Genomic DNA, 16,929 nt, shown 5'->3' on the forward strand with positions numbered 1-16,929 from the left:
TTGTTTCCATTACTACAAAAGTTCGATATAGATAGGAGATTTGACATGATGCTGACAATAGCAATCTGTGTCTATCGAACCTGCGGTTGAATGTGCCTAACCTAACTCTATTAGTCCAAGATTATTCTTCATAGAGAGGAAAGATTCGACATTATAGAGACAGTGTTGGGGTAGACCATTCGACATGAATGACGAAGATTCGATGAAGCAGCAAAAAACATACAAACGTCAAATTTGTCATTGAAGGCTTATGGTGTCTGGTAAAATTTCTAAGAAGATTTGACGGAGCAGCTAAACTGTACGACGCCGCAATTGTACATTTCCTTTCAAATGCTCGGCCCATAGGCTGTAGAATAATTTGAATGTTGGTTGACTAGTAATAATAATTTATAAATATAATTATTACTAGTGTCATACAACATTAGAATTCTTCTATAGCTTGTAGGCGGAACATTTGACCGGAAATGTAGGATTGCGGCGTCGTACAGTTCAGCTGCTCCATCGAATCTTCTTAGAACATTCGACAGACACCATAAGCCTTTAATGACAGATTCAACCTTAATTAATTTGGATGCATTTTTTAACGAAACAAAATAAATAAAAATGAATTTCGGGAGGAACTAAATAAATGTATTTTTCGGACGAAAACGAAATTCCGAAACAAAATATTTCAGTGTGCACATGTCTACCAATTGGTTGTGCTGCAGTGTAAGGAGAATACTGATAGGAGGAGGGAGCAGAGTGACAGAGGATGGCCATAAAACCACCCAAAGATTCAATATACATGTAAACTACTGAAATATACTTGTTTACATGCATAAAAATGCAGAGATTGCCTGAAAATCATTGAGCTCAAGTACCTGAGCTTAGAAAAAAATGCTCTCTGAACCAATAGAACTGCTCATATGCCAGTCAAGCTAATGCAAAGGTGGGAGTGGGGAACAGACACACAACATGTTCACCGCCAATGATTTTCAAGGCAAATGTGCATATTAGCAGCTGTTGCACCTTCAGAAAGCTATTATGAGTTCATATTCATAAACAGCTCTGTCTTTAGATATTAGTATAATTTTTCATAGATCAGAGTACAGCTTTGATACTGTTGTGCATGTCTAGTGTAAAAGTATGAACGTTGAGTTGAACCCCGGACCCAGCATCCAGAATTTCTGAAAATGGCTGTTTTACTGACTGATCTGCATGTTGTCATTTGGAGAGATTCAATAGTTCTGCCACAAAAGGCCAATTTCTTCAACAGGTTGTCTGAACTTTGGACTTTGGTAAATGGAATCATTTTTTCATAGCTTGTCATAGTTGTTGGGTTTCGGACTCCTGTGGTGCAAATGAGTCCATCGCTGACGGCGCGGATAATCACCTGTCTGTCGAAATCAAGTGAAGGTTATGGAGTTACAATCGTCTTTTCTAGCTGCCATTGGTTTAAGGTTATTGGTGTCCTGTGGTGACAGCTGATGGATGCCGAGCTCCACAATTCACATATTGAAAATACTAGAGCTGTCACATCTGTCAAAGAATGAAAGACATTTACTTTGGCAGGTTGATTTTGTTAATAGGGAGTCTGTTCCCTTTTTTAAATAAGTTAAGGCCTTCATTTACATGGATTTATGATATTCGACTTCCGCAATATTTGAAATAGTCAATCTTAAATTACTGAAAACCGGGTAGGCTTGCTTATGAAAGTTTTATAAATGCTTCTTTGGTTAGATTTACAAATGTTGTCTGAGTATGAAGCCTCGTACACACGACCGAGAAACTCGACGGGTGAAACACATAGTTTTCCTCGTCGAGTTCCTTGTTAGGCTGTTGAGGAACTCGACAAGCCAATTTTCTCCATTCCCGTCAAGGATATAGAGAACTTGCTCTCTTTTTGGCTCGTCGAGTTTCTCGACAGTTTCCTCAACGAAAATGTACACACGACCGGTTTCCTCGGCAAAAAAATATCTCCCAGCAAGTTTCTTGCTGGTTTTTGCCGAGAAACTTGGTCGTGTGTACGAGGCCTGACTCTTCAGCCTAAATGTTAAGCCCTGTACACACGATCGGATATCTGATGGAATCTAATCCGATGGATTTTTTCATCGGATATCCGATGAAGCTGACTTTCATCAGTCTTGCCTACACACCATCGGTTAAAAATCTGATCGTGTCCAACGCGGTGACGTAAAACACAACGACGTGCTGAGAAAAATGAAGTTCAATGCTTCCGAGCATGTGCCGACTTGATTCTGAGCATGCGTGGATTTTTGACTGATGGACTTCCACACAGACGATCGTTTTTTTCTATTGTTTTTTTAACCATAGGAAAAATTTAAAACAGGTTCTATTTTTTTTCACAGATGGGAAAAAATACGATGAGGCCCACACACGATCGGTTCATCCGATGATGAAAACGGACCGATTGACTGTTTTCAGACAAACCAATCGTGTGTACAGGGCTTCAGAGGTCAACTGAAGTTTGACACCTGCTGCACAGTCTACTGCTTGACCTCAGCCACAGCTAGTGTCAGAAGGTACCACCTTAGGCCCCTTTCACACTGGCGTGTTCTTCGAGCGTTATTCGAGCGTTATTCGAGCGTAATTCGAGCGTTATTTGAGCGAAGCCTCATCTGCAATCCCAATGTGCTGGTAAAGCACTGCTAAGACCCTAACGTTTTAGGGCGTTTTTGCAGTGCCTCAGTGTGAAAGGGTAAGGCGTTTTTTTGGGGTTAAAGTCTCACGGAGGTCAAATGGTTAACAATGCACTGTATCTGATGCACCATAGCCAAGCCTAATGTTTTAACCGCAATACCAGCATGTTTCATAAAAAAAAATTACATATATATGAGATCACCTTGGTGTGTCTACTTTCCAAAAAGGGGTCATTTTAGGGATGCTTGTACTGCGTTATGAAATATGCTTTATAAGAGGGTAAGAGAAACAGTTTTTTTCATGAACGAATATTTGTTAAATTATCAGAACACCAAGAACTGAAAAATTGTCTGATAATGAAGGGGTATATAGAGGGTGGTACTGGACTGAAATTGTTCCAATGACTAGAGTTCCCCTTAAGCCTTGTACACACGATCAGTCCATCCGATGAAAACGGTCCGAAAGACCGTTGTCATAGGTTAACCGATGAAGCTGACTGATGGTCTGATGTGCCTACACACCATAGGTTAAATAACCGATCATGTCAGAACGCGGTGACGTAATACACAACGACGTGCTGAAAAAAAACGAAGTTCAATGCTTCCAAGCATGCGTCAACTTGATTCTGAGCATGCGCGGGTTTTTAACCGATGCTTTTGCATACTAATGATCGGTTTTGACCTATCGGTTAGGCGTCCATCGGTTAAATTTTAAAGCAAGTTTCTATTTTTTTGACCGAAGGTTAACTAACCGATGGGGCCCACACACGATCGGTTTGGACCGATGAAAACGGTCAATCAGACCATTCTCATCGGATGGACCGATCGTGTGTACGCGGCCTTAATGTTTCCCTTACGTTTTCAGTTCTCTACACATCAGAGCGTCTGGTTCTCAGTTCCGCATCAGCTCAGTTCTGCTTGAAGTTTTCTGCTTCATTTTTTGTAAACTTTCAAAAGAATGTTTTGTTTTCTGAGAAAAAAAATAAAAAATTGTGGTAGGCTATAAGTTGATCCACCAGAATTTATTTCAGATAAACCCATTATTAGGAAGGATGCCGGCTTTAACTTTCCCAACACATAGTTCCCCACTGCGGTGTGGTACAAATCTTACAGAATACAAACAGCTTGTGTTTTATTATTAAGAGCCGGAGTTCACTGGATTTTCACTAGATCAAAGGAAATATTCCTTCAGAACACAAAAGTATAACAAATGCAATTTGCTGCACCGCGGTCTTGGACGGAGTGGCTGAGTGCACAGTGCTGTGCATAACGTAGCAGCTGGCAAGTGGCCCACTGTGACCTGGAATACATTTTTCTCTCGCCAAATTGCTTGAGTTTGAATTAATTATTTTGATTTCCTGTAAAATATACATATATCCTGAAGTAACTCCCTTCATGTGTTTTTTCTCTAGGCCTTGTCGTTGACCATTTCGGACAGCGTTTGTACTGGGCCGACTTTGAATTGTCCGTTATTGGCTCTGTGAAACTTGATGGTTCTGATTCAGTTATGGTGGTCACTAATAAACAAGGTATGTGAAAGTAAAATTATTCTGAACCCCCAAAAATATATTTTTGGTATATTAGCTACGAATGGTACTAATCAACTCAGTAGATGGCTTCAGACTGGGTTCACATTAGTGCGACAAACGCTCCGACATTAGGAGCTCCTGTCACATGTAGGGTTGCCACCTGTCCAGGATTCACCCGGACAGTTCAGGTTTGGAATCATGCATCCGGGTTTCAGACTGCCTGAATCCCGGACACATTATTCAGACCGGACTATGGCTTCCCAGCAGGGTTGCTGGCTGCTGTTGTCTAAGCTAAGAGTGCCTGTTACACTCCCTTTCACACTGCCCAAAGCCAGCAATAACAATCCCCTACACACAAACACACAGACCACAGAGGAGAGAGAGCTTGATCTGCACCTCTTCCTCCTGCCCCTACCCCCTCTGTGTCTGCCCTCACTCCAATCCCCAGGGCTGTGCCTAAGAAAAGGAAAGTGGGGGCCGGAAATGTAGAGTCCAGCAGCCTCAGATACATTTGGATCAGTGGTGCTGACTGCCAAGGGGTAAGTGAGCTCACCATCCGTTCCTGTCTGTGACTGAAGTCTCCCTCCTTCTCTCTCCTGCCTCTGAGAGAGTACACTAAGGTAAATCAGGGTTCTCAGAGAACCCCTTACATCAGAGTTCTCCTTTACACCAGAGGCCACAGTGTTCCCCCTTACATCAGAGTCCTCTCCGTACATCAGAGTTCGCAGTGTTCCCCCTTAAATCAGGGTCCCCAGAGCATCCCTTATGTTAGAGGCCCCAGAGTTCTCCCTTACATCAGAATCTGCAGAGTCCCCCCTTACAGTGAAAGGGAACTCTGCAAGTTCAGATGTAAAAGGGGAACTCTGTGGACTCTGATGTAAAGGGGGAGTCTTGTTATTTACTTCATATGATTAGAAATGTTATTTAATAGCAAAATATATGTATAGTTTACAAAAAATTGCTGTACGCCGCCAAAATGTTCGGGTTTGACTTGAAGAAAAGGTGGCAACCCTAGTCGCATGACATGTGAAAATCAATGTTTCCCTATGGCAGCCGTCTTAACTGGTCCGACACAAGTCGGCCCGACTTTAAAAATGTTCCCTGTACTACTTTGGTCTGACTTTGATCCTACTTAAGCCCATTGAATATCACTGAATTCGGGTCGCCGTCTTGACTGACCTGACTTTGGCATGCTCTGATGATCTTGAGGGGGAACTCCACGCCAAATAAAAAAAAAAACATCATGGGTTCTCCCTCCAAAAGCATACCAGGCCCTTCAGTCTGGAATGGATTTTAAGGGGAACCCCATGCCGAAAACCTGGCGTGGAGTCCCCCCAAAATCCATACCAGAGCCTTATCCGAGCATGCAGACAAGTGTCTCCGCCATCTGAGATTCTACCTCCTGATTGGCTGAGACACAGAAGTGGTGCCATTGGCTGTCGCTGCTGTCAATTAAAGTCAGCTAGCCAATCAGGGGAGAGAGGGGGCAAGGCCGGGTCAGGGCTCTGTGTCTGAATGGACACAGGGAGCTGTGGCTTGGCTTGGGTGCCCCCATAGCAAGCTGCTTTCTGTGGGGGCACTGAACAGGAGGGAGGGGCCAGAATAACAGAAGAGGGACCTGAGAAGAAGAGGATACGAGCTGCTCTGTGCAAATCCACTGCAACAAAGCAGGTAAGTATCACGTATTTGGTATTTTTATAGGAAAAAAAACGAGACTTTACAATCACTTTCGTGATAATTTTTTTCCCTCAAGCCACTTGTACATTTGTATGTAAAGACTGAGTCATTGTAAACTTAAAGAGGAGTTCCACCCAAATTTGGAACTTCCTCTTAACCCACTCCTCTCCCCCTTACATGCCACATTTGGCATGTAATTTTTTTGGGGGGGAGTGGGGGCTTCAGCACGAGTGGGACTTCCTGTCCCACTTCCTCCTTCCTGTAGGCGACTAAGCTTAATCGCCTTCAGGAAGTGGCTGCTGTAGGCGATCGCCTAGGACACGTCACAGGTCCTAGGCGATCTCCTGGCCAATTACACGGCGCGGCGCCGGGCCGCGCCGCTCGTGCATGCGCAGTGCCGCGCCGCTCGCGCTCACGCATGCGCAGTAGGTGCCCGGCCGTGAAGCCGAAAGCTGTCACGGCCGGGTGCCCACACTGAAGATGAAGACGCCGGCCGGGGAGGGGGGGGAGAGGAGCGGAGCCCCGGCCGGCGCGTCGCTGGAGCGCTGGAGCAGGTAAGTGCCTGTTTATTAAAAGCCAGCAGCTACACTTTTTGTTGCTGCTGACTTTTAATAAACATACAAATGGCTGGAACTCCCCTTTAAAATGAATGCCTTGTACAAACTTCTTCAATAAAGCTGATGCTAATATAACAAATATGTTGGTTTTTGAACAGGTGGGTATTTTCACGGTATTTTTTTTTTTTTGGTCCTTTAAAACTAAACTTGTGACCCTTTGTTTTGCCTTTTTTTTTGCTGGACTAAGTTTTGAGCAGGGATGTAAAAAGTGTAAACCTTGGAGGTCCCACTGTGTGATGCCTGTGGTGGTTATGGGGGACATAAAACAAAATGGACTGACAGCTGAGTTGTAAAACATTTTAACAAACATCCTCATGCATCACCCACTGGTCAAAGCCCCGTCGGATTTTATGTTCTTAATAAACAGCCTAGTGGCTGACTTTATATGCCTTTCTCTCCCACAGGACTGATGTACCCTCACAGAATAGACATATTTGAGGATTACATTTATGGCGCTGGTCTTAAAAATGGTGCATTTAGAATACCGAAGTCTGGCAACGGCACCATGGAGTTTTTAAACTTGAACGTGGAGAAAGCAAAAAGCGTCTTAATCGCACATCATTACAAACAGCCACACAGTAAGTAGAGTTCAGATTATATGGCTGTTATAAGAAAATAAAGGGCAAAATGAGAATGAATGTGTTGGTGTTGTCTATATTGTATAAAGGAAATATTGGCTAATTTTGTCTTGTAACATAATAACCAAATCAAATGTTCACTTTCTTTTAGCCAAACTGCATTGAAAGAAGCTAATTGGCCACTGTGGGCAGCATGCATACATCTTCCCTCATTCATTAATGATAAAGAGCAGGGGTGTAAAACTCAATTTCATTACAGGGCGCATTGGCATTGGAAGCCCTCAAAGGGCCAGTTGTATCTGTCAGGCCCCATACACACTATCAGTTTTCCTGCTGGTTTTCTCTTCAGGTTTACCAAAACCATGTAGTACAAGGGCCTGCCTGATTGCATTCAAATTGAAAAGCTTAAGGTTTAACCCCATATTAGATGGTTTTGGTAAACCTGAAGAGAAAACCATCAGGAAAACTGACAGTGTGTATGGGGCTTAATACTATAGGGTTGATTTACTGAAGGCAAATAGAATGTTGCCCTCTGCAAGTGCAGTTCCTTCAGAGCTTAGTAAATGAGGTAAAGCTTCACTTAGCTAAGAGTACCCAATCACATGCAAGGAAAAAAAAAAACAGAGGGTCATCTACTGATACGCCGGCGTATTTTCAAATTTGCCGCAACGTATCTTGATTTGGAATCGTCAAACCAAGATACGACGGCTTTTGGCATAGATCCGACAGGCGTACAGCTTTGTACGCCTTCGGATCGTAGGTGTAATTCTACAGCGGCCGCTGGGTGGAGTTTGCGTCGTTTTCCAGCGTCGGGTATGCAAATTAGCTGTTTATGGCGATCCACAAAGGTACGCGCGTTCGTTGCATTCTCTTACATCGTCGCTAGTCGGTTTTTCCCGTCGTAATCTTAAGCCTGCTATTTCATGGCTTAGATTTAGACCAGCCATGTTAAAGTATGGCCGTCATTCCCGCGTCGAATTTCAATTTTATTTTTGCGTAAGACGTCCGGGAATACGAAAGTACGTTACGCACGTCGCCGTTCAAAAAACACGTCGGGGCGCCGTAATTTCACGCAAAGCACGGCGGGAAATTTTCACACGGAGCATGAATTAGGCGGGCTTGCGCCAGACGGCTTTATCTTACACCGCCGTAAGTTTACACGCAAGTGCTTGGTGAATCAGGCACTTGCGCTGAAAAGTTGCGGCGGTGTAACGTAAATGAGTTACATTACGCCGCAGCGCAGGTACATGAATCTGGCCCAGAATTTTTGCCTGCTCATGATTGGATGATGAAAGTCAGCAGAGCTTCAGCTCATTTACTAAGCTCTGGAGCAACTGCAGTTCCCAGTCTATTTGCCTTTAGTAAATCAACCCCTATGTGTCCAGAGCAACCCCCCCCCCTTTCAATGAGGGAAGAAAATATTTTATCCCCTGCTAATTTTGTAGGTTTCCTAACTGACCAGTCTATGATCAGTCTATAGTTTTAAAGTGGTTGTATACCCTTAACTTAATTAAATAAAATAAAATAAACCTACAAGACATAGGCATAATGAGCTAGTATGCATAGCATACTAGCTCATTATGTATTCCTTACCTTAGATTGAAGCCCCCACAGCCCCCCTCGACCCCCCTCCGGCCGCGGACATCTCTCCCGGAGATTACTTCCGGGTAACGCGGCTCCACCGCTGTGATTGACTCACTGTTAAAATAAACCTACCATTGAAATTATAGACTGATCATTTTTTTTTTGTCAGTGGGCAAACCTACAAAATCAACAGGGGATCAAATACTGTTTTCCCTCACTGTACATCAGATGTCAAGAGCCCCCCCCCCACTGCCACCAGGGGGGACATCTGATACAAATGTAGGTTGCCCAGGTGTCAAGAGGGGCCCATTGCCTTGCAGAGCCAGGAGAAGTCTGGAGCAGGTGAAGGGTGGCCATTTTGTGCACTTCAGAAACAAACTCAGCAGATCCTGCTGCTCTGTGACATTGAGCTTACGCATCTAGCTCATTACTGCCACCTCTGGATAATACCTGCATGGGTGACCCTCTTGTGTGCTGCTTGTACTGTATTGTGCACTGTGATCAGCTGCCACTCCTCTGTGTCTCAACAACATGTGTCAGCTTTGTGGAAACAAGAGCTGGGACTAGGTAGAAAGAGCTCCTTTACATGTGAGGGCTGTGAAGTAAATGGAGGGTGTCTGTTTGTGTACAGGGAGGGGCCAAAGCTGTGTGTGCTTACAGATGTGGGGGGCTGACATATATACCAATATGAGGGGGGCTGCATGCGTACAGGTGTGAGGGGGCTGAGTTCATACAGAAGTGAGCGGGCTGAGTGCATACAGGAGTGAGGGGGCTGAGTGTGTACAGTTTTAAGGGGGGCTGAGTGCATACAGGTGTGAGGGGGGCAGAGTCCTTGCAGGCGTGAGGGGGCCTGAATGCATACAGGTGTTAGGGGGCCTGAGTGTGTACAGAAGTGAGGGGGGCTTAGTGCATACAGGAGTGAGGGGGGCTTAGTGCGTACAGGAGTGAGGGGGGCTGAGTGCATAAAAGTGGGAGGGGGCTGAGTGCATACAGGTGTAAGGGGGGCTGAGTGTGTTCAGGTGTGAGGGGGCCTGAATGCATACAAGTGTTATGGAACCTGAATGCATACAGGTGTTAGGGGCCTGAATGCATACAGGTGTTAGGGGGCCTGAGTGTGTACAGGTGTTGGTGGTCAGGCCAGGGGGGCCCGGCTTAAAGCTGTGTAAGGAGCACAAACATTTCTGATGGATGCCCTGCCCCACCATCAGAAGTCAAGTGATACCTACCTTGCCTTACATCACAGTGCACCCCCTGTTACCTTGAGCTGTTACCTGCTGCCGGGAAGAAGCTGGGGCGAAGCTGGAATGCAGAATGTGCGGGGTCTGCAGGAGCACTGGAGTCAACTACCAGAGTTTGCTCAATGCAGAGGTGGAGACAAGGGAGGTGGAGACTGTGACTGCACAGAGAGGCACAAGATATGTAGGAAGAGTTCTGTCCTCGATTACTGAGATGTTGGGGGTTGGGAGGGTTGGTATTGGAGAAAAGCCTCTACGTGCAGGATCTGGCAGAGGAGTTCTGTTCTCCTCTCTGCTACCGACTGCTGAGACAAGGTGGAGGTGGAGATGAGAGGTGTGCCGCAGCTGCCTTGCGGGCTTAATTAGGCCCACAAATTTTTTGTTTCCTGACTTCCTGTTTGCTTCCTCCTGACAGTGCCCAACCCTTGTTTGGATATCAAATGTGAGTTCATCTGTCTGTTGAATCCCACCAGTGCTTCCTGTGTGTGTCCAGAAGGAAAAGTTCTAGTGAACGGAACATGCACAGATCAGAACTATGCAGGTAAGCAATGGTTACATTTGATTCCAGCGATAGACTGTAGGCTTTGATAATTTTGTTTTGCTATTGCTAATGTTAGATTTAAAGCTGGATTCCAGGCCATTAAAATACATATTTGGAATCTGTTGTCCTTGAGCTTCAGTTGTTTGGACATTCGTCTGAACAACAGACGTTCTTGTTTAGTAGTTTACTACTATATATGACAGCTTGCTTCTGTCAATGGTTGTTGAGGAAGAGGCAGATGCTGGCATCTGCCACATCCTTAGCAACCAGTTTTGTCACCAAGCACCATTCTTTTATTGGCAAGGAACTCTCAGCCATGAAAAAATGGGCGGGGATAGTGCTGACATCACTGACCAAATATAGTGACATGGCCATATTTGGGCAATAACATTGACTAAATACTAATAATAGCCATGGATAAAGGTCTGTTGGTATTTTACGCTCCCCCAACAAATAGATTTTTTTTTTGCTTTGTTACATTGCTCCCCATGTTAGTACCATGTCCCCTGTGACATTTGTTTTACAACCCCTTGCCTATTAGCCTAGAAAATGGTCATTGCTGGTTTTTAACTTTCATCTCCCATTGACTTCAATGGGGTTTAGATTCGGCATCTGAACATCAATAAAGTTTGCCGAACCTTTCTCGAACCAAACCTAGGTGCGTTTGGCTCATCTCTACTTACCACTCCACAAAACAACCTGGTGACCTGATCTTTTCTGCTGCAGTTAAGCAACAGAGCAAGGTCACCTTCTTGCCCCCAAACTATGACCTTAGCAGTGAAGGAGCAGCAGCAGATTGATGATGTCATCTCTCTTCTCTTTCTCCCTCTGTTGTATAGGGGAATACTAGAGGCTTAAATCAAGCTGTGTGCTGCTGTGCTCAGGCAGCTTTAAGAGCCCTAAATCAGGAGCAGGGCCGCCAGCGTTCCCAACAACCAGTGAATATCGGTGACACCACCCCTTGTGACGTCAATGACCCAGCATGCCCTCAGTCAATGATGTCACAAGGGGGCGAGTTCACCAGGTGAAATCACCGGGTGGCCCCGCCCCTTAGTTATTAAAGAGCAGGATCTGGGGGGCTTCCAGATTCCAGCAAGGCCCCTGCCCGCAGACCCCAACAACCACTGGTCAGGGTTGTGGGGAAGAGGCTCTTGTCCTTGAATTATTTTTCCCGATGTAACAGAATGGCCCGTGACACCCAGAGACCTTTGAAGGATGTGGGGTACTCCTGTGCCAGCGTCACTAATGACTCTTGGGTCTAGGGTCATCCGATGCCCCTTTTGGGCATAGGATGGCTGAGCAATGATAATTCATGTTTTGCAGGATATGTTAGAATATTACAAGTTGTTCCTTATGAACAGGTCAATAGACTCCTAAGATATTCCATTGTCCATTATGTGATGCTAATACTGTTTTGTGTCTATTGTACTAATTAAGTCTGTAAAGGTCAGATGTCTAACTTTGAGGTGTTAATTGAGTCTGGCTCCTGAAAGACCTTTCATTGTGGATGCTAATGACACTGTATGGTGTGAAAAGCCTATTGATGATCAGGTGTCGGAGACAGAACGTCTGACATAGGAATGTGTATTATGCAGGTGAATCGCTTATTGTCGGAGTCAGGACGTCTGGGGGATAATTAACTCATCTGAATGTTATTATCTAAAAGAATGTGTATGAAGCCCCATTGTGTGATGTTTTGGGGGTGGAGAGTTTCATTATCCCTGTAACATGCTTTTTGGTTGTGAACTGTATAAAAACCTGAGTTTTACCATTAAAAGAGTCATTCATTTTGGAACCAGTACCAGAGCTTGTGTTGTCTCGGTTATTCTGGGAAATTAAATGGGTCGTGTCTGATGTATGTTGGACTGTCGCATAAGCTGTCGTGGGGCGATGGCACACCCATCATGGGCAAGAGTGGGCCCCATGTCAAGTTTTGCCTAAGCCCTCACAAAGCCTAGAGCCTCCTCTGGTGATAATCACTGTCGTGGGGCGATGGAACACCCATCATGGGCGAGAGTGGGGCCCCATGTCAAGTTTTGCCTAAGCCTTCACAAAGCCTAGAGCCTCCTCTGGTGATAATCACTGTTTGTCGGGAGAATACAATTGCTGGGCAGGAGGCATATTCCCCTGTCACCACTGTCTGTGTTGATGGGGGAATCTTGCAAGTTTCTTTCCTGCAATCTGTGGATGCAGAAAATAAATTTGCACCATATATTACCTGCCTAACTGAAAGTAAATTGTGAATGTCTTGAAATAACAGGAGAGGGGGAGGGAGACAGATGGGGGAGAGAAGGGATGGAAATAATGCAGTTCAGTGATTACAGTGTACTGCAGTCTGCAGTGCACACACTTACCCACTGTTCAGGCTAGAATGCCAGGCATCATTCACACAGCCAGGAATGCTGCTGATTTTCATATTTTTTATCCACGCATCCCCTCTCTTCAGATACAGCATGCCGGGATAGTGTGGGCAGGACTGGAAGAAAGAGGAGGAGCTGTATTCCTCCCTGCTCGTACGTGAGGAGAGGGAGGGGGGATGGCTGGACTCGCTGGGCTGTGAAAGAGTGTCATAGACTGACACTCGGCTCAGCTTGCAGTCACCACTCTCGGAATTTACAGGCTGGTTCTCCTGTCCTAAGGATGGGAGAAATCAGTCTGTTTTTTTAGTAACTGAGATGACGGCTTGGGCCCCCTACCCCCTCCCCCCCCCCCACAGTGCTCGTGCAGTCCTTTCTGCAACTCGCTCTTCTCCATGCCAATGAGGATGCAGGGGAAGGAGCAGATCAGGCGGCTGTGGTTGTGTGAGCGCTCGCATTCTGCAGTATCAGTGAGCAGAGGGAGGGGGAGGAATCCCTTTGCAGAAGCTTACTAGGGATGCTCTCCCTCTCAGGAGAGACTGTGTTACTCCAGTGGCGGCCAGCTAAAATACAAAAAAAATAATGAAAAACATTTTTTTTTGAGGGGGCACATGGTGGGGCACAGCATAATGTTGGGGGGGTCAGGGCCCCCTCTGCCCCCCCTAGGGACACCATTGCTCATATCCAAACATGTTGTGAGACACTCTCTCCAACTACACTGCATTAATCCTTGCAACTTGCTACACGACTTTGGACTTACATATTTTCCCCCAGCCTGCAACCTTTTTACGGTAGAAAAACTTCCATATCCAAGAAGAGTGGTGCATGTGATCCTCTCAAGCCTGATGCCCCTGGACCTGCTGCACGGTTGTGGGTGGGCATTCCCTTAGTTCAATGTGTTTTGATCCCTTGGTTTCTTCTCTGTTCCCTTGAAGAAGAGAGTGTCTTGAAATGTGTCGGAATATGAGAATACTAAACCCAAGCTGTTGCGTTGATCACTTCTCATTTTAACCACTTCAGCCCGGAAGGATTTGACCCCTAATGACCAGGCAATTTTTTGCGATACGGAACTGCGTCGCTTTAACTGACAGTTGCGCAGTCGTGCAACACTGTATCCAAACAATATTGACGTCCTTTTTCCCCCCACAAATAGAGCTTCCTTTTGGTGGTATTTGCGCTTTTTTCTTTTTTGCGCTATAAACAAAAAAACAAAATAAATACGAAAACTTTGAAAAAATATATGTTTAACTTTTTGCTATAATAAGCATCCCCAATTTTTTTTTTTAAATGCCTTCATCCATTTAGGCTGATATGTATTCTTCTACATGTTTTTTGGTAAAAAAATTGCAATAAGCGTATATTTATTGGTTTGTGCAAAAGTTATCACATCTACAAAATAGCGGATTGATTCATGGCATTTTAATTTTTTTACTAGTAATGGCGGCGATCAGCGATTTTTATCAGGACTGCAACATTGTGGCAGACAGATAGGACACTTTTGACACTTTTTTGGGACTACTGACATTTTTACAGTGATCAGTACTATAAAAATGCACTGATTACTGTGTAAATGTCACTGGCAGGGAAGGGGTTAACACTAGGGGGCGATCAAGGGGTTAAATGCGTTACCTCAGTGTTTTTCTATCTGTGGGGGAGATGGGACTCACTGGAGGAGGAGACTGATTGCTGTTCCTAATTACTAGAAATAGATGATCTGTCTCTCCTCCCCTGACAGAAATGGGATTTGTGTGTTTACACACACAGATCCCCATTTTGGCTCTCGTGCCCGTGATCGCGAGTGGCCGGTGGGCATCGCGACCACCAGTTACACGCATCGCGTCCCCCCCCGCTGTGCAGCAGGCGTGTGTGCACACCTGCTAAGGCTCTTAAAGGAGGTACCGTTCCTATATGATGGTTCGCGCAGGGCTGCCAACCTGCCACAGTATATGTACGTGAGCCAGTCGGGAAATGGTTAATATGTGTTTATGCCATTTTTTATAATATATGTGTTATAATGTGACAATATTATTTTTATTATTTTATGAATTAACAGTCTGGGTGCCTGTAAAATCCCAGGCCACATTTTTTTATACATTGATTTGAAGAGATGAGAGCATTCCCGGGGGTGTGAAAAACTCAACTTTTGTTGTATATATTTAAAACTAATTTTAACTGAACTGCGGTTTTCTCTTAGAAACTTTTTTAAAGCTTAACGTCATTCTTTCTTTGTCACAATGCAGATGACTTATGCAAACTGACTTGTGAAAACGGCGGCAGATGTATAATAAATGAGAAGGGCGCTCTAAGATGCCACTGCTGGCCCAGTTTCTCTGGAGAAAGATGCGAGATGAACCACTGCACTAATTACTGCCTGAACGGAGGGACATGTACCGCTTCTGCTTTGGGTAAATATTTGTAATTAAACACGACAATCTCCATAAACCTCGCACTATCCTGTTTACTTGTTGTCTTCCAATGTGCGTCCTGATTTCCCTTCTAATTATTAATCCACGTTTCCGCTAATCATTAATCCTAGTTAATAATAATTGCATTTTTCCCCTCGACCAACCATATGGAACAAACGTTTCAGATAAATTAAAAACTTGACTTGATGTTGAAATAATCAACCCCCCCCCCTCCCCTTTTTTTTTTAACTGGGATGAAAATAGAAATGTTAAAAATAGATTTTTCTAATGCCTGCAAAGCTTTATGCATAATACAGCAATCTGCGTTCGTATCCCAGCCTCCAGATGCAAGCTGAGTGGGAATTACTTTTGAGAGAGTTCGATAACAGGTGGCGCAGAGTTTTTCCAGAGTCGCGCAACAAGCCAGTGACAAATTATGACAGACGTATGAATCACAAACAGACAACGATGCCGCATCATGAATATTGCATTATTAATGCTACCAGCCGTGCTGGTCCATGGGATTCAAGACTGTTAGGTGGAGCAAGTGATATGTCATGTGTTTTATTGGGTGCTTGAGGACCCTGAAATTCCGTGTCAAGGCATGAAAGAATGACTTGACATCTGCGAGGAAGCCTAAATAATCATTTTGTTGGGTGCTCTGGATTTGTAGTCACCAATAGAATAATAAAATGAATCGTAATATAGTACCACCATTCAAATTGATATAGGGAAATGAGGACAGGATGGGAATGTGAGGGCAATTGCTGAAGCTGACCAAACAGCCACCCCAGAAAATTATAATGGACTATCTCTGTACTGATACAATACAATATTTTTAGGTAAAAAAATTAGTTTAATACACATACAATATAATATCATACAAAAACAAACAAATTACAATAAAATAACCACTATTGAAGTGGAGATAGACAGGTCTTTCCTCAACTAGTTTCGCGAAAGGAGACAGCTTCTTCAGGAGGAGTTGTCTATGAAACAAATATTACAGTAAGATACATAATAAATAAAGTATGATACAATCAATACAAACATAATATCACAGCACATGATATAATGTAAAGATCCGCTCACCCAAATGGTAAAGACCGACTATGCGAACAGGCCACTCGAAAAGGTTATCTGCACTTCAATAGTGGTTATTTTATTGTAATTTGTTTGTTTCTGTATGTTATTATATTTTATGTGTATTAAACAACATTTTTTACCTAAAAATATTGTATTGTATCAGTACCGAGATAGTCCATTATAATTTTCTGGGGTGGGTGTTTGGTCAGCTTCAGTAATTGCCCTCACATCCCCATCCTGTCCTCATTTCCCTATATCAATTTGGATGGTGGTAATATATTACGATTAATTTTATTATTCTATGTGAGGCTATACGCAAAACTTTTGCATGTTCTGGGGATGAGAAGAGGGTGACGTGTTCTGCAGTCCAAATCAGAAGCGAGCAGCAGCAGGTTGACAACACTGCTCCTCCATAGATACAGTACACTGAGTGAGCGTTGTCACCCTAGGACAGGAAGTGTGTTACAGGCCGGTTTAACAGGTGGGGCTTAAGGGAAAAAAAACTGGAAAAAAAGAAACAAAGGCAGCCACCATATCTAAGGACAGGAGCAGGAACTGGGCTGTCTTTCATTATATTGATGTAATATGCACTGATAAAATTATGTACATTGCACTGATTAATTTCTTGCGTTTTAACATAAAAAAGGCCTAAGACTGTTTAGAAATATATACAGTATATAT

The 16,929-nt window shown here is 44.1% G+C and overlaps 1 protein-coding gene across 1 annotated transcript in view; it reads left to right on the forward strand.

Annotated features, from left to right (window-relative positions):
* LRP1B (LDL receptor related protein 1B) overlaps positions 1-16,929 on the forward strand; it is a 1,757,966-nt gene that overhangs the window by 1,667,176 nt on the left and 73,861 nt on the right. The window contains exons 80-83 of the mRNA XM_040358043.1: positions 4,052-4,168; positions 6,867-7,040; positions 10,275-10,400; positions 14,998-15,162. Coding sequence (XP_040213977.1) covers positions 4,052-4,168; positions 6,867-7,040; positions 10,275-10,400; positions 14,998-15,162 — 582 coding nt within the window. The remainder of the gene's footprint in view (positions 1-4,051; positions 4,169-6,866; positions 7,041-10,274; positions 10,401-14,997; positions 15,163-16,929) is intronic.

This window comes from Rana temporaria, chromosome 6, assembly GCF_905171775.1.
Source record: "Rana temporaria chromosome 6, aRanTem1.1, whole genome shotgun sequence".
In the NCBI taxonomy this organism is placed as follows: domain Eukaryota; kingdom Metazoa; phylum Chordata; class Amphibia; order Anura; family Ranidae; genus Rana; species Rana temporaria.